This window comes from Saimiri boliviensis, chromosome 11, assembly GCF_048565385.1.
Source record: "Saimiri boliviensis isolate mSaiBol1 chromosome 11, mSaiBol1.pri, whole genome shotgun sequence".
Lineage (NCBI taxonomy): Eukaryota > Metazoa > Chordata > Mammalia > Primates > Cebidae > Saimiri > Saimiri boliviensis.
In genome coordinates, this window is record NC_133459.1 from 51,556,676 (window position 1) to 51,574,270 (window position 17,595).

The 17,595-nt window shown below is 48.5% G+C and overlaps 1 protein-coding gene across 5 annotated transcripts in view; it reads left to right on the forward strand.

The window, feature by feature from the left end:
• The first annotated feature begins 4,043 nt into the window (after nucleotides 1-4,043).
• PODN (podocan) overlaps nucleotides 4,044-17,595 on the forward strand; it is a 29,212-nt gene continuing 15,660 nt past the window's right edge. For 3 of the 5 annotated variants that reach the window (XM_003921548.4, XM_010348887.3, XM_074380841.1), the window contains exon 1: nucleotides 10,429-10,588. In XM_003921548.4, coding sequence (XP_003921597.2) covers nucleotides 10,500-10,588 — 89 coding nt within the window. In that variant the 5' untranslated portion in view covers nucleotides 10,429-10,499. Of the gene's footprint in view, nucleotides 8,039-10,115; nucleotides 10,131-10,428; nucleotides 10,589-17,595 lie in introns of those variants that run through there. The other 2 variants (XM_010348892.3, XM_010348897.3) reach the window with 2 other exon arrangements.

A 17,595-nucleotide genomic window follows, 5' to 3' on the forward strand; every position in this document is an offset into this window, starting at 1 on the left:
TCTCTTGTTTTTATTGTGTACTTTTTGCTCAGGGTTCTCTAGATAATGCAGAATAAAGGGAAACTGGGAGATTTAGAAACTGAATGTTATCTGGACATAATCACTAGTTTATGATTGGGGAGGCAATGTGGTATAATAGAAAGAGTACTTGGCTAGGAGCCAGGAGACTTGCTTCTCTTAGGCAAATAACTGCCTGCCTGGACCTGTTTGCTAACCTGTTAGGAGATTTAAGTAGAAGGTCCCAAAAGTCCCTTTTGCTCGGAATCCTGCGAGTCTCCTGAGAGCCCAGTAGAATGGTCTGGGAATTATGGAGGCCTCACCTTTCTTTGTTAACTCATTACTTCACCCAAAGGTGGTCAGAGGTAGAAAACCAGCTGGTTTCATTAGTTTAGGTGTTTAGAGCCCTTGCTAATGTAGTCAGGACTACGGATCCGAGCTCCTAAGACCATTTAGCTTTGCATGTTCTATGACCAGCAGAAAAGCATTTGGTGATATGGCAAGAGGATACATTAAGCCATTAGAAGTTGATCTCAAGTTGCATAAAATGAATTCAGAACACAGACCTACTTCCTAATCATTGTAGTTTCTTACTCTGAGAAGACAAAGATTTCAAGAAAAGAGTTTCAACAAAATGTCTCACGTATCTGTACTTTGGATTTGCTGCATCATTCTGTTCTCAGTTATCCCAGATAACAAGAGATACCTGAAATAGGCTTTAGGATGAAACTAAAAAACGAAAAGGAAAAAGCAAAAATGGGGTAGAAATATGTTCCTCTATGATGTAATTTATCTACATAATAGAAAAGTACTTAGTGATAAAGTAGGGTTTTTTTTTTTTTTAACCCCTTCTGATATTGTGGTTAGGAGGAAAGAGATTAACTTTTAATTTGAGTTAAAACTGCTGTTACTAGTTGTGCTACTTGAACAGGTTAAGTCTCAGTGGCCTGATTGATAAAGTGGAGATACTGATAACGGCTTCCTAGGATTATGAGAATCTAGAGAGAGAACATATGTAAAGTACCTATAGCAGTGCTAGTTCAGGGTAGTCATTCAGGAAATGTGACTTCCCTTGCTCTTCTTATCCTTAGCAGCACCACTTGGTCCCGTGATATGTGATAATGACGTTTGTAGTGTACGTCCCACTTTTGGAGTCTTTCATTTGTTCATTTAATGAATATTTATTGAGTGCCTACCATATACAGGTTACTATGTAGAAAGTATAGTCCCACTGGAGATACTAGTGGGCTCTTCTCAAGGTGCTTACGTTCTAATGGGGAGACAGTCAAAGAGACAATTATTATAGACTATGAAGTGCTGAGCAGGAAATGGTTAGGGTGCTATAATAAGGAGTTAGCGAGGAACCTTGATAAAGTAGTTAAAACAGATGTCTTTGAGGAAGTAATGTTTAAGCTGAGATCTGAAGGTTAAGAGGGAACAAACTATGCAGAGAACATTGCATCAGAGGGTGGAAACAGGCTTGACTTGTTCTGAAAACTGCAAGGGGGCCAGTGCGAGTGGAATAGTGAGCAGGAAGGACGGGCCCAAGATAAGATCGGTTAGATACACAGAGGCCAGTTTTATTGTGATTTGTTCATTATGGTAAGGCTTTTTTTTGTATTTCGTTCTTAGTGAAGTCAGGAGCTGTTGATGGTATAGCTTTATAGATGTTTGTTTCTTATTGAGGCTACATATTCATCTTGCCGTCATATCCTAGGTCTGGAACCTGGACTAATGGAGTAGCCACTACCTGGAGCATCATGACTGTCAGGGCAGATGAAGAGAAAAAGTTGGAAGTGCATGTTGGCTCTTAAAGCTTCTGCCTGAAGTGATACATACCACTTTTGCTCCCAACTCCTTGACCAAAGAAAATTACACGCCCCACCTAACTTCAGAGACCTATCATGTGCCAGAAGGAGAAAGTAAGAGTGGGAATATTTGTGAAGAGAACTGATGACCACCAGAAGGCCTACAGACAGGGGAATGAAATCATTTAAACTGTCGCTATAGCTGCTGTGTGGAAAATGTACTGGTGCAGAGGGCTGGAGAGTGGATGTCCAGGTGCAAGAAGATGGTGTCCTGGTCTAGGGTGTCAGCAGTAGAGATAGATGTGGAAAAACAGGCAGAGGTGGAGCTGACGGAACTTGGTAACTGGATGTGGGGGCAAGAATGACTCCTAGTAACAGGCCAGCCAAATGGTGGATTGTGACTGGACTGGCAGTAAGACAAGGAGGTTTCAGGGAGAGCAGTTGAAATAAGTTTTGCTTTTCAATTTTAACTGGGAGGTGCCTGAGAAATTTGCAAATAAAGATATTGAGGAGACAGTTGGATATGATGAGCTTAGAGGTGAGGTCATCTTGGAGATATACACTTGGAAGTCACGAATATATGGGTTGAATTTAAAGCTACAGAAATGGAGATTACCTGGGTTAGGGAAAAGGAGGGTTGGGGTAATCCTTGAGGAACTTCGGCTTTTTGAGATCTTGTAGAGGAGGACAAAGGCCTAGAGAGGTAGAGGGAGAACTCCAAGAAGAGAGTATGGCCAAAATGGGAACGGTCAACTACGTTGCTTGATTAGAGAGGTCAAGTAGGATGATCTCTGAAAAGTGTCTACTGGATTAAACTTGGCAACATGAAAGTCACTGGTGACCACCGCAAAATCAGTTTCAAAAAAAAAAAAATCAGTGGATTTAAAATCAGTGGATTTTAATTTACCCCTTTAATAGGAGTAAAAGCTGTATTGGAATTGGTTTCATAAAGTTCTATGAAAAATAGGAACAGAAGAGTTCCATTTGGGTGATATGTTCAGTTTCCAAGTGATGAATATCCAGCAAGCACGTTAGGTAATACATACAGGTCTAAGCGAGGTCATCTTGCACATGTGTTCTCTGTGCCCAGCCTCCATTATCTTCCTCCCCACTCTTGCCCCCACTACACAGTCCACTTGGCAGATTCCTCATCATCCTTCAAGACCTACTCAGATACCTTCACTTTCAGGAAGCGGTCCCCATTTGTTACATAGAGCTAATCATTCCTTCCTGGTCATTTGTTTCTGTCTCCCACCCAGCAGAGAGGTCCTTAAAGGAAAGGACTGCCTCTCATGCATCTATTTTTGAGATCTCCAGCATCGTCTTGGCTTACTGCTAAATGAATGAAGGAGATAGGCAAATAACAATTTTATATTCACAGAGGGAGCATTTCTGAGGATGAGAGCCTAGTCACAGAATTACATTCTCTATTACAAAGACTTTTTGTAGCCCTTATGATGAAAGAGAACATAAAAAATTTTCCCTTAGACTAACTTTTCCTAATTTTTCTTTGCAAATATTGGCAGCTTCCCATAACAATCTTTCAACTTCAGACAAACAATTGCAAGTAGTCAGAAAAATCTGTTTATTAATGGTCTTATTTTATTTAATTTTATTTTGAGATGGAGTTTCCCTCTTATTGCCCAGGCTGGAGTGCAATGGCTGGATGTCTGCCCACCACAACCTCCGCCTCCCAGTTCAAGTGATTCTCCTGCTTCACTCTCCCGAGTAGCTGGGATTACAGGCATGCCTCCCCACGCCCAGCTATTTTTTTTTTTTTTTTTGTATTCTTAGTAGAGACGGTGTTTCTCCACGTTGGTCAGGCTGATCTCCAACTCCCGACCTCAGGTGATCTGCCCGCCTCAGCTTCCCAAAGTGTTGGGGATTATAGGCGTGAGCCACTGAGCCCTGCCGTTATGTTTTTAAAAACGAAGTGGGCTGGGCCAGGTGGCTTACACCTGTAACCCAGCTCTTTGGGAGGCCGAGGTGGGTGGATCACCTGAGGTTGGGAGTTTGAGACCAGTCATGCCAACATGGTGAAACCCCATCTCTATTAAAAATACAAAAAATTAGCTGGACGTGGTGACACGCACCTGTAATCCTAGCTACTTGGGAGGCTGAGGCAGGAGAATCTCTCTTTTTTTTTTCTCTTCTTGGTTCTATGAGAAATTAATTTTTATTTTATTCTCCTTTTTTTTTTTTTTTTTTTTTTTGAGACAGAGTTTCTCTCTTGCTACCCAGGCTGGAGTGCAATGGTGCGGTCTCGGCTCACCACAACCTCCGCCTCCTGGTTCAAGCAATTCTCCTGCCTCAGCCTCCTCAGTAGCTGGGACTATAGGCTCGCTCCAGCATGCCCAGCTAATTTTTGCATTTTTTAAAAGTAAAGACGGGGTTTCATCATGTTGACAGGATGGTCTCGATCTCTTGACCTCGTGATCCACCCGCCTCGGCCTCCCAAAGTGTTGGGATTATAGGCGTGAGCCACTGTGCCTGGCCATCTCTTAAACCTGAGAGGTGGAGGTTGCAGTGAGCCGAGAATGCACCATTGTATTCCAGCCTGGGTGGCTGAGCTCCATCTCAAATAAAAAAACAAAACCAAAAAACAGTGGAGTTGGGCATCGTGGTGCATGCCTGTAATCCCAGCACTTTGGGAAGGTTAGGTGGGCAGATCACATGAAGCCAGGAGTTCAAGACCAGCCTGGCCAACATGGTGAAACCCTGTCTTTACTAAAAATTCAAAAATTAGCCGGGTGTGGTGTCACACACCTGTAATTTCTCAAAATAAATAAAAAGTTGCATAGTGGGTTATTTGTGCATTAAAAGCATAAGTCTTGTTGCTGTACTTTTTCAGATGAATTCACAATCTCAGATTTCTACAATTTTTGTTGGATGTGTAGAGGAAAAATAAGGGAAAGCGTGGCTAGCATGTCAAGTCCATGTAGAGGTGGGGGTATGACAAAGGAGTCACTTTGTCATAGAAAAAAATATAGAAAGAGAAATTTCAGATTGAATACCATTGAATTTCCAGACAATAAAAATCGGTCATGAGTGGACTAGAGGCTCCAACCACAGAGATTTCTAGACCCAGCTGGCAAAAACAGGGCATTTCACTGTGGGAGGTGTACCTTAATAGTGGCTGAAAGATACCTGAACAGGTGAAAGTGGTATTTCATTGCAGCCACTCTGAGGATTTCTCCTTTCACAGTTGATCAAATCTTTTTTTCTTCTCTATGCTGCAAAGAGGACTTGAGGTCTTTTTGCTTACTTGTTTATACCCTGACCGAGTAGATGCTGCCTACCATTATTTGAGGAATTTTTTTAACATGCAGAAATTTATTCATTGGAACATTTTGTGATAATCTTTTGAGTTCACGTAATCAGCTGGCTTCAGAATGAGGACAGTTTGCTTTTATTAACTGTTTACATCCTTATGTTTTCCTCAAGAACCATTAAAATTTAATGGTCTCTATACTTAAGTGAATGGATATAGAATTACTTAGTTTGACTTTCAGAAGGTTTGAATTTTAGCCAAAGATTAAATTCTAGCTGCCCATGCCATGATTGCTTTTTGAACACAGAGAAGTTACCTGATGTTATTGACTAGAAAAAACAAAACAAAACAAAACAAAACAAAAAACGGTACAGCCAGATTGTACCTCTGGGCAAATTACCCTGCAGGATTCAGTTTGTTTAGAGACCACACTGACAGGAATGAGGAATGTTGGGTATGGTACTAGCATCTAATGAGGGGCCTGAAAGATTTATGAGCTATTAGGAACTATAGCCACATCTGGCCAAATTTTAGAGTTTTTCTCAATAGGGAGTTACAAAATCTTCTGGAACAGTCTAGTACCATATCTATCTGGAGACTGCTGCAAACAAATAGCTCTTTAGTTCTTGGTAAGAACAAAGAATATTGGGCCAGATTTCTGGCCCTTAAGAAATGTGGAGTCTGATTCCATTTGGCTGGAAGTTTAATTTGGTAAGGAATTTTAGCCAGACTTCTAGGGGAAATAATTTTTAAAAAATATAACCAAAACTTATTGCAAAAAGGGATGTGCATTTGGTCTATCTGTTCTATTAAAGGTCATTAAAACACTTTGCTGCAAGTATTCACAGTACTGTTTCCAGCAGCATGTAGTAAGTGCTTGATCTTTTTGTTTCTGAATTTGTGGCCATAAACCTTTACGTAGAATTGGGGGAAACTGATTATAGTCTGCTGTTTATTTAAATTGCAGGTAGTTGTCTAACCAACTACCAAACAGTGATGTTTCTTCCTTTCTGTGGAAGTTATTGTGTAATTTGCCTTTTGGAATATGGCACCTTCTGTTGTCTACAGAGCACTCTACCACTCTAGACACTAGAACAGAAATAGAAAATAATTTGATATGAAGGCACAGTAGTATAGGAACAACTGACTTATGCAGGCTGAAAGAAGCCTTAAGTTTGGCAAAATGATACCCCAAAGGCAGGGTGTGATATCAGTTCATGAATATTTGAGAGATGGAAAGACCAAAGAGGGAAAGGAATTATTCTGCTTAGTTATTAGAAGTAAGGGGAAGAAATATAGAAAGAGAAATTTCAGACTGAATACGATTGAATTTCCAGACAATAAAAATCTGTCATGAGGCTACTAGAAGCTCCAACCACAGAGATGTTTCTAGACTCAGCTGGCAAAAACAGGGCATTTCATTGTGGGAGATGTACCTTAATAGTGGCTGAAAGATCATCTGAACAGGAGAAAGCGGTATTTCATTGACAGCCACTCTTGAGGATTTCTCCTTTTGCAGTTGATCAAAGCCTTTCTTCCTTCTATATGCTAGAAAGAGGACTTAAGGTCTTTTCACTTGTTTCTACCCTGACTGATTCATAACTTACTTTAGAAGAAACATGACATACCTTTGGAAGAAACCATCTTCCAAAGAAATGAGTATTCAAAATCTTCAAGTTTATGTAGTATGAAAGCAGTCTGAGTTTGTTTTTTGTCTTTTTTTCAACCTTTTTAATTTACCTTAAGGTAATAGCTAGTTGGCTGGCTACAGTGTGGGAGACAACTCTTACTGGAGTTAGAACCTGAACACTGAGTTTGAATTCCGACCCAAGCACTCATTAGCTGAGTCACCTGAGCAGGTTGTAAATCCTCCCTGAGCATCCCTTTTCCAAAATGAGTGGGCAATAATACCATCAGGCTTGATGTGAAGATCAAGTGAAACAGTGTGTGGGAAAGTGCTGTGCCAGTTTTAGTTATTAATGTTTGTATTCATTTTCTATTGTTGCTGAAACAAATGATCACAAAGTAGTGATCACAAATTTATCATCCCACAGTTCTGTAACCTAGAAGTCTGGTTGGGTTTGACTGGTTTCTTTGCTCTGGGTCTCACAAGGCTGAAGTCGAGATGTTTCTGCCCTGGTTTCCTATCTGGAGGCTCCCACGTTCATTCAGATCCTGGGAGAATTCAGTTTCATGCAGCTTGTAGGACTGAAGTCCCTGTTCCCTTCCTGGCAGCCTAGGGGTGTTTCACCTTCTGGGGGCTGCCTTATTCCCTAGCTTATGACCCCCTTCCTCTTTAAAGTTAGTCAAGTCCTTCTCATGTTTCAGATCTCTCTGACCTCTTCTGCTTCATTTCCCCTCCCTCCAGCTAGAGAAAGTTCTCTGTTTTGTGGGGCTCATGTGATTAGATTAGGCCCACTGAGATAGTCCAGAATAAACTCCCTATTTTGAAGTCCATAACCTTAATTACATCTGCAAAGTCCCTTTCATCATGTAATATATTCAAGGTTTTAGGGATTAAGGTATGGATATCTTTGGTTGGGGGGGGGGCGGCATTCTGCCTATCACAGTATTTTAGGTATTTTAGGGTGAGAGAGGGGAGCTTACATAACATGAGATGCTTGCCTTGGAGGACTCACAATCCAGTGGAAGAAGGAGGAAAAACACAATACAGCAAGAAATTCTGTATTAATAAAGAGTCGGTACGAGATGTAGGAGCCCAGGAGACTCCTGTGTACTTGACTGGAGACTCCTTGTGTAATTGACTTGGAGGTTTTTTTCATTATTCTCTTCTTGTTCCCTAATGAATCTTGCCTTTCATCAAGATCTTTCAGATGGAATTCATATGCCCCAAACACCACCATGTGATTTGATTCCTTAAATGTCCAGAAAATCAAGCTGCTGCTGTGGCTCAGTATTTGGGACTCTACTGCTTAATAAGGTCTTCAGCCCACAGCTCAAGGTAGGAGGAATTATTTTCTTCTCTGATGATGAGGTATAACAAGAGCTAATTGCTCCTTGCCTCCCATTTTTCATCATCAACCCCCACCGAGAGCCTTCTTGGTCTTTACTCCTAGCTCTCTCTACTGTATGGATGTCTTTCCTCCCTCCTCTTTGGAATGTTCTTGTTTCTTATTGTTTTGAATTAGAAGGCACTTGTCCTGGGCAGTGCAGAGGTTTCTGTTTAATTCTTGCCACTTGTCATTTCTAGTTTAATAATTTTTCCTGGCTATTTGGTCAGGTCTGGGTGATAGTTTTGTAGTAATAGCTACAATTTATTGAGCACTTACCATGTGCCAGGTACTATGTAAAGTTCTGTACTTGCATTTTCCAATCTGGCCACACTGGGAGGTGTAGGTAGTATTTTTCTATTCATTTGAACCTAGCTAGGATTTGAACCGAGCTCCAACTTTAAAGCTTGTACTTGACACTGTGTAGTTCGGTAATATCAAACGGGAGCTGAAATGGAGGAGCAGCATGAAGGGACTGAAGCAGCACAGGTAGATTCAGGAAACCTCACTTTCAAACTTTGCCTTTACAATACTTCTGAAAGAAGATTTGCTTCTAGAGCACCAAGATTGCCTCCAGTTTTCCCCCAGAGACACTCAAAGTGATTCCTCCTGCAGCTGTGCCAACCACAAAGCACATATGGGCATTGGCTGAGCATTCCACAGAACAGCCTGTTTCTCTGGGAGGTGGTGGGGACTGGGTGTATGGTGTGCCATGTAGCTGGCCCCTGGAACACCCTGGCCCTAGCAGTTATAGGTATAGAGAGTATCTTCCCCACAAGGTTAATATGAATAAGATATTTTAAGGATTTAAGGTGGTGCCTGTCACGTATTAGGCACTCAGTATGCTCTGGCTCTCATTGTCCTAGAAGGGTTTTAGTTCGTGGGTATTCAAGTTAGCAGAATCCTGTCCTTTTAGCTCTACTTGAATCTAGGCTCAATGTTCAGGAGAAGACATGAGATGCATCTCTGTGTTGGTCCAGGTCCAATGCTGTGAATCATACCAATTCTTGTTAAGTTTGAGCTCTGAAAGGACTGGAATTTGAGGCCAAAGAAGGCAAAATATTTCCCCTCCCTATTCTTGCTAAGTTCTTGAGTTATTGGCATAATGGAAACAGAAAGTCCTAGGTTCAAATCCGGCTCTACATTTGCCTGCTCAAGTTACCTGCCTGTTTGCACCATGGGAAGAACTTGGGCTGGGAGAGGCGTAAACCTGGGTTCAAAACCCAGCTCTGCAAGTTGATGGCCGTTTTACTCAGTCACGTTTCCTTTCGGAGGCTCTTTTCTATGAAGTGAGGCAGCAGCAGTTCTTCCTTTGCAGAGTTGTGAAGGCAGAGCATAACGCATGTGGTATAACCAGGCTGCCATGGGGGTGCAGCCCGTGAAAGGTCTGGAGCTGCTTTAGAGGGGTCATTCATCCGTTCATTCATTCAGGTTTAGGTTGAGCAAGGGGGCCCACCTGTGACTTACATCCTTCTCCCTCTCCAGTGGAAGGGCAGCCAGGTGAGGCAGCTGTGGGTACCCTGCCCACGGCCAGAGCAGGTAAGGGGAAGAGGCCTGCTACACAGTGGAAGTGCCAAGTACCACCTAAGCCCAGCCCCATTCCCGGTTCCACCGCCGAAGCCCCTGGCGCCAAACAGTGTTGCTTCAGCTGGTAGTAGTTAATGCTCCTTTACTTGGAAACGTTTTCAGCTCCTGGGAGCAATATGGTGGCGTGAGGGCTCACTGTTCACCCGCCCTGTTTCTCTGTGACTGGGATCTGCATGCCCCCGACTCCGGCCCAATTTACCATTCTTCAAGCCTCACCAGGCTGTGGGCCCAGGGCCAACAGGGATGGGAGTGGAGGGTGGGGTGGAGCGTGGGGAACTTTTCCGGGAAGAGGCCCAGCAGGGTCTTGGCTGGCGGCCCCGTTAGCCACGGCCCAGGACCCCAGGGTGGGGGAGTGAACGGAAAGGTACTCATGCCTGGAGCACATCCTCCTTAACGGGGAAGATACAGCTCAGAGGCACTGGGTGGAAGGACCCCTCTTCCTGGCCCTCCTTTCAGGTGTCGGGGCCTAAAGGGGGTCCAGTTCCAGTGTGGAAGGCTGGGAACTAGGAAGCGTCGTGGACCAGACAGCCCGCCTTCCCGGACTCCCGGGTGGGGGTTCGGGGGCGTGGTGCGGCGGCCGGGGCTGAGAAGGGTCGGTGCGGCGGCTCTGCCTCCCGGGAAGTGGGGCCCGGCCAAGTCCCGCGCTGGGAGGGGGCAGGCCCTCTCCTGCCCGCGCCTGGGGGGACCCTACGCCTGTGTCCGGAGGAGGCCGGCGTCCAGCAGATGCTCGCGGGGGGGTGGGAAGTGGGGGAGGGGGCGGGAGAGAGGCGGGGAGGAGAAAACCCACAACAAAACTAGCGTCGCGGAGCGCCCTGCTTGACTTGAATGGAAGGAGCCCGAGCCCGCGGAGCGCAGCTGAGACTAGGGGAGCGCGTTCGGCCTGCGGGGCGCGGCACGGCGCCGGGGCGCAGCAGGTACAGGGTGCGGGCGGCCGGGGTGGGCCGAGGGGCCGGGGGCTGAGACCCGGCAGCGCCCTCAGACTTCCCCGCCTCTCCGGATGGCTCCAGCAGCTGCCTGGGGCGGGGCCGCCGCATCTCACCAGCTCTATAGGATCCTGCACTGAAGGCACAGCAGCAGATCTCCTCCTCTGGGGTGCGACCCCTGCGCAGTCACGACCTAGGCAGGGGCCTTCCCCTCTGAGCGGAGGCTGGTCCCGGTCCCCAGGCCCCTCCCGCTGCGCACATCTGGAAAGAATCTGAGGGCGGATGGGGGCGGGGGCTGGAGTAGGAGGACGCCGCGGGCGACAGGGAATGTGGGGGGCAGGTGGAACTGTGCAGGGTCGGGGACCCCAGTCCTGAGTGCTCCGACCCGGCGTATCTCCACGTCTTTCCACGTCAACTCATCCGGCCCCCTAGCGAGTCCAGCTTCCGATCTCTTTACAGATAGAGAAACTGAGGCCCGGAGAAGGGCAGAAGTTTGCCTCCAGGGCGCGTCGCGGCTGCGGAGTCCCCTCCAGTCCTCGGCTTCCCCGGCCACAGTGCCGCCCCAGTTTAGCGCCAACCACTAGTTGAGCCAAAGCTCTCAGCTGGCGGCCTGGAGTCCGTCTGTCTGTCTACGCGGCTGCTTCCCAGCCGGGACAACTGGACGAAGGAGGGGGTGGGGGTCCGCGAACCACGAGGAGCTAGGTCAGCGCCTTCCTGCGAATGCAGCGGAAGCCCCAGGTTGCAGGTGTCCGAGTCACAGCCCGGCCAGGGGCGGGGGACGAGATCGTGGCGTTGAATACCTGACGCGCCGTCAGGCGGGGGGCGGCGAGGCTCCTGGCAGCCTCGGGGCTGGGGCTAGGAGAGGCAGCCGCAGCCTTCTGGAAAGGAGCCGGCTCGGCCGCAAGGGGCGAGCGCCCTGGCCCGGGTGCGTGCGTCACTCACTGACCCCGTCCGGGAGGCGCGGAGGATGCGCGCCCAGCGCCTCGAGTGAATTTAGGGACCTGTCGGGCCCACACGACCTGAGCTTCGAAGTCTGCCCTTGGAATACCGGCTGGCTAGGGAAGGGGAAGCTGTGGTCTACCCTGCTCCAAGAGGCACCACCACTGGTGTGAACCGGGAGAGCCCCTGGCTGTTCCTGTCCCCTATCCCTTTCTTATATAGAAAGCTTCCACACTGGGAAGGCAGCGGAGAGGCAGGAGGGCTCATGGTGAGCAAGGAGGCCAACCGGTCTGCAGGTGCACAGCGCTCCGGCGGGGCAGGTCACTAAGAAGAGCCCGTGGACAGCCCTGGGAAAGAACAGTGCAGACTGGTCTGGGAGTTCTGCTTCCTCATGTCCACTCTTAGGGCCCAGGACCCAGTCTCCTCCAGCCTAGAGGGCAAGTTAAGAAGTGTCAGAGTCATACGACTGTGTTCATGTCATCTGTCGGAGCATACTTTATCCCTTCTGCCTGACTCTAGGGGAGGGGATTACTAATGGTGGCACTTTTAGGCTTGGTGGAGTCATATATGAGAGTGCTGACTGTGACCTGCTTGGAACTCTCAATGAGTCCCTGTCATCAACACCAGCATGGTGGTGGATGCCCTTGGCCACCTAGGCCTGCCACCCTGTTGACCCTTCCTTAAACACACCTTCCTTTCCTCCAGCCCCACCCCTGCCTTTTGGTCACACCCTACCTCTGCCTGGAGGGCTGTTTCTCCCCCTTTGTCCATTTGGAGAACTCCTGCTCAGTCTTCAAGACCGACTCAAGGCTCTGGGCAGGCTTTTACTCTTGGCCTTGCCTTTAACACACTAATTTGCAAACTGGAGGAGTCAGAGCAGATCGTATTGCAGATCTTTAGATCTTTTCCCACTCTGCCTTTCATAGCCATTCATTCAGCAAACATTTCCTGAGCACCCACTCCATGCTTGCGGAGATGGCGCAGGTTCAGCTGAGCCTTGAAGGTTAAAGCTGGGCAAGGTTGCTGTGGAAGCACCCAGAAACACCCTAACCCAGCCAAGGGGGCAGGAGAGTCGTCCTTGAGCAGGGGAATTGGAGTAGGAGCTTTCTAGGGATGGCAGCAATGCCAGCCCTTTGTGCTTGAGCTCCAAATCTGCAAACAGGAAGACGAACACTTAGTCCCAGGAGTTCTATGACAGTTGATAAGATGCAGCTGTTTGGGGCCCAGCACAGAGCAGGTGGTCAGTTGGTTTGCACTGGGTTTGAGTGGAGAAGGAAGGCAGTGCTAGGGCCTGAGGATCCGCCTCTTGATTTAGGTCTCCCTTCCCCTTCCTTCTTCTAGTGCCACCTTCGTCTCACTCTTCGGGCCTTGAGGTTTGGTTCCCTGGTGGAGGTCGGGGGAGACAGTGGGTCCGCCTTACTTTCTCAGTAACGGTAGAAGTAACCCGGGGTATGTCACACTTACTTGTTACCCAGCGGTGACAGCTGGGCCTGCTATTTCTTTTTCTTTTTTTTTTTTTTTTTGACGGAGTTTCGCTCTTGTTACCCAGGCTGGAGTGCAATGGCGCGATCTCGGCTCACCGCAACCTCCGCCTCCTGGGCTCAGGCAATTCTCCTGCCTCAGCCTCCTAAGTAGCTGGGATTACAGGCACACGCCACCATGCCCAGCTAATTTTTTGCACCTTTAGTAGAGACGGGGTTTCACCATGTTGACCAGGATGGTCTCGATCTCTCGACCTCGTGATCCACCCGCCTCGGCCTCCCAAACTGCTGGGATTACAGGCTTGAGCCACCGCGCCCGGCCTGGGCCTGCTATTTCATTTAATTCCCACAAGTAGCTCCCAACTCCATTTCTTAGACTAGTAAACAGAGTCTTGGAGCAGAAAGTGACTCGTCCGGGCTTACACAGCAGTCAGAATCGGAACCCATGCCCTTCTGTCTCTAAAGCACTTCACATGAGGAGTGCACGTCACACTGCTGGCTGAGCTGCCCCGCTGTCCAGGGGTTTGAGTTGTTCCTTACAGGGTGCACTTGAAACTCCTGGAGACCAGGGAGCTCCCCTGTTCTTCCCCACACACCTTCCACATGACTGGGAACAGAGAGGGGGCCTCACCAGGCTGGCGGGGGTGGTGGGCTTATCTTGCTCCATTCTTAGAATAACAGGGCTGGGTACAGTGGCTCACATCTATAATCCCAGCACTTTGGGAGGCTGAGGCAGGAGGCCAAAAGTTCAAGAACAGCCTGGGCAACATAGTGAGACCCCATTTCTAAAAATAAAACATTAGCCAGGTGCCAGGTATAGTGGCACATGCCTATAATACCAGCTACTTTGGAGGCTGAGGTGGGAGGATCACTTAAGCCCAGGAGCCCAAGGCTGCAGTGAGCCATGCTTGTGCTATTGCACTCCAGCCTGGGTAACAGAGTGAGACCCTGACTTAAAAAAAAAAAAAAGAAATGAACAAGTGGGAAAACTGAGACTCAGATGGGTCAGTGGTATGGCCAAGGTCACACAGCAAACCAGGTAGTAGGGCTGGACCTGCCCAGGACCTCTCAGTCCTGAGAGCGGCTTGCCAAGCTGGAGGGACCACTCTCCAAGCCCCGTCTGTCCTTCCTACCTCTCCGTTTACTCCAGTTTCCCCTCTCCATCCCTGTAGTCCAGCACCTCTCTCTCTGCCAGGGTCCGGCCCCTTCGCCCTCACCTGTCCCCATTGCACAGCCTCATGTCCACCCACAAACTTGCCTGTGTCACGCTCCTGCCCTTCAGTGGTCCTTGTCGTCCAATGAGAAGGCCCACACTGCCTAACCTGGCCTTCACGTGGCCTGGGCTGGTGGCTACGGTGCCTGTTTGTGTCACTCCCAGTCCCTATCCCCCACCAGACGGTCTTGTGAGTGTGGACTGTCTTGCCTCTGGGCCTTTGCACATACCAACTCCCTTGCTTGTGTGACCCTTTCCCTTTTGCCTGAAAGTTATCCCTTAGAATGGGATTATAATACTCAGCTTACACGTAATGCTGCAGACCAGTGCTGTTTAATAGAAATACAATGTGAGCCACAAATGCAAGCCACATATGCAATACAACATTTTCTAGAAGCTTTTTTTCTTTTTTTTGAGGCAGAGTCTCACTCTGTTACCCAGGCTAGAGTGCAGGGATGTGATCACAGCTCACTGCATCCTCAACCTCCTGGGTTCAGGTGATCCTCCCACCTCAGCCTCCAGAGTAGCTGAAACTACAGGTGTACGCCACCTCACCTGGCTAATTTTTTGTATGTTTTGTAGAGATGAGGTTTTGCCATCTTGCCCAGGCTGCTGTCAAGCTCCTGGGCTCTAGCGATCTGCCTGTCTCAGCCTCCCAAAGTGCTAGGATTACAGGCATAAGCCACCTTATCTAGCCAGAAGCCATATTTTAACGAGTAAAATGAAACTGGTAAAATTTATTTAACCTATTCAAAATATTATCGTGCAATCACTGTAACAATCAGTGGGATTTGATGTCATCAATATTAACGAGGTATCTTACGTTCTTTTTTGCACAACATCTTTGAAATCCATGTACACTACATTTTACACTTACATCTCTATGTGGACCAGCCACATTTCAAGTGCCCAATGGCCACATGTGGCAAGTGGCTAATGGAGTGGACAGTGCAGCTGTGGGCCTCTGAAGGGCAGAAGCCATGCCGAGTCTTCTGTGTGGGTCCCCAGCTCCCTGTCATGCTTGGCCTTGGGGAGAGCAGTGTAGCATTGTTGATATGACCTCAGCTGAGAGCTCAGATCTGCCACTTACCAGCTGTTCCCTGGCTGAGCCCACTGGGCCTCGGCTCCCTCCCTGAGTTGTAAAGTGGTGATGATAACATTTTCAATATGGTGCAGAATGTTAACATAAATTAAATATTTTTATGGATGCAGTTTACAGATTTTTATAGATATAAAACGGAAGCCAAGGAGGCAGAATAGCCTGCCTGGTGAGTGCACAGGATACGTGGGGCCAGAGCTCCTTCCCCTGGATTCTTCTCCTTGGCCTTCTGCCCTGATTGAATTTGGGGACTGGGCCTGGGCCCACACTCCCTCTCAGAACCCCCGACTACAGTGGGGTCAGATGGGCAAGGGGCTGATGGCTGTTGAGCTGGCTGTGGAGTTTATGATGCGCTGTGGGAATGACGGTCTGTAGACTGATGTTGGGTCAGGGGCCAGGGGCAGCAGGGGTGTGGTGGAGCGAGCATAAGGGTAGGCTGCTCTGGACGCCACTCACTGTTGCCCACTGATCCCTGGAGCCTGGAAACTGCGTGTGTGCCGGGCTCCCTGGTTCCCTGGCGAGCCAGTGGCTGAGACCTGAGTCTTCATATGCCATGTGGATCTGTAGGGTCAAGCAAGCCTGGCTGCCACCCCTCCTGTCTCCTCTAGGGCCTCGAACTCCTTGGGACCCTTTTTACGCTGCCCACCCCCAGTCTGGGTGGGCAGTAGTTATTGGTACCGGGGTCTACTGCCCCCTCCAGATGAAGGACAGGGATCTTTTCCACCTCACCTGTGTCCCCACTGCCCAGTTCAGGCCCAGGCACAAATGGGCCCTTAATTCAGAGAACTAGCTGAGCCACCAAGTGAGGCAAAGTGGATCTGAAATGCCACAGATGCCACGGGGTAGCAGGAACTCAGAGGCGGGTAGAATATCTGTAACATCTTCTGGGAGGAGGTGGGCCTGGCATGGGGTCAGAAAGCCCAAGCAAAGGGCCAGGCCAAGTGACTCATGCCTGTAATCTCAGCATTTTGGGAGGCAAAGGTGGGAGGATCACTTGAGGTCAGGAGTTTGAGACCACCCTGGGCAACATAGGGAGACCCCATCTTGACACAAAGTTTAAAAATTTGGCCAGCATGGTGGTGCACCCCTGTAGTCCCAGTTGCTTGAGAGGCTGAGGCTGGAGGATCACTTAAGCCCAGGAGCTCAAGGTTACAGTGAGCTATGATTGCACCACTGCACTCTGGCCTGGGTGACAGAGACCTTGTCAAAACAAAAAACAAAAAACAAAAAAACCCAGCAAGAGCTAGACAAGGGAAGGGGAAGGAGCAGGAGATTCTGGAGTGGGCAGTGGTGTGGCAGGGATGCAGATTATGCCCACGGAACAGACAATTAGTGGCAGGAAAAGCTAATGTTTATTGAGCACGTACTATGTGCAGTACATGCATTTCACTGACCCCTCACAGTCTTCCCGTAAGGATAGTGCTGTTATCCCCAAGGATGGGTGAGAAAGCTGAGGTTTAGACGATTATAGTCACATAAGAGCCAGAGCTGAGGCCAGAGCCAAGATTGCAGCTCTAGCCGCTAGCTGCAGACATTAACTTCATTGTCAAGCTCCCCAGTTTACGAAACCCTCCTAGGCCCAGGGTCTTGCCAGGCCCTTCTAGCTGCTCTATGGTCACGGTGTCTGATATGGCGGTGGGGAGGGAGGCTCAGCCTGAGCCGGGGCTTGTGGCCACTCAGCCCAGGAGTGAATGCTCCCATGCCGGAGGCATCCACAGCAGGTCCTCGCTGCTGTCCCTGCTGCTCACTTAGTGGAGCATGTTACTGTGCATAATTACGCATCAGGTGATGAAGTGACAGCAGCTCCTCATCGCCTAATAGGCGCCAGGTGCTTTGCGTCTGTTATCTTACTCCACAGAAGCTGTGCATTTAGATGTATTAGCTGCATTGTACAGACAAGGAAACTGAGGCTCAACAAAGTCAGAGGTGGGACTCAAACTGGGATCTGTGGGACCTGAGTCAGTGAACCTGAGCTACCGGCACATCTTATCACAGCCCAGAGATGTCTGAGTTCCTGTAAAGAGAACCCAGGAACCCACCCAGTGCTGAGCCTATGCCACGGGACTGCTGGGACAATGGCATCTTCCAGCATCTTCCTCTGTGGGCCTGAGATCATCCCCTGTACTCCTGCCTTGCTGCACCTGGGGGCCATGCTGGGGAGTGGTCTTTGGCAGGTTGGCAGTGGTCACTGAGCACATCAGGCCCTGGTGAGGGCAGCTAAGGGGATAAACATCAGGAATGGGACTTGGGAGGCCGCGAGCGCAGC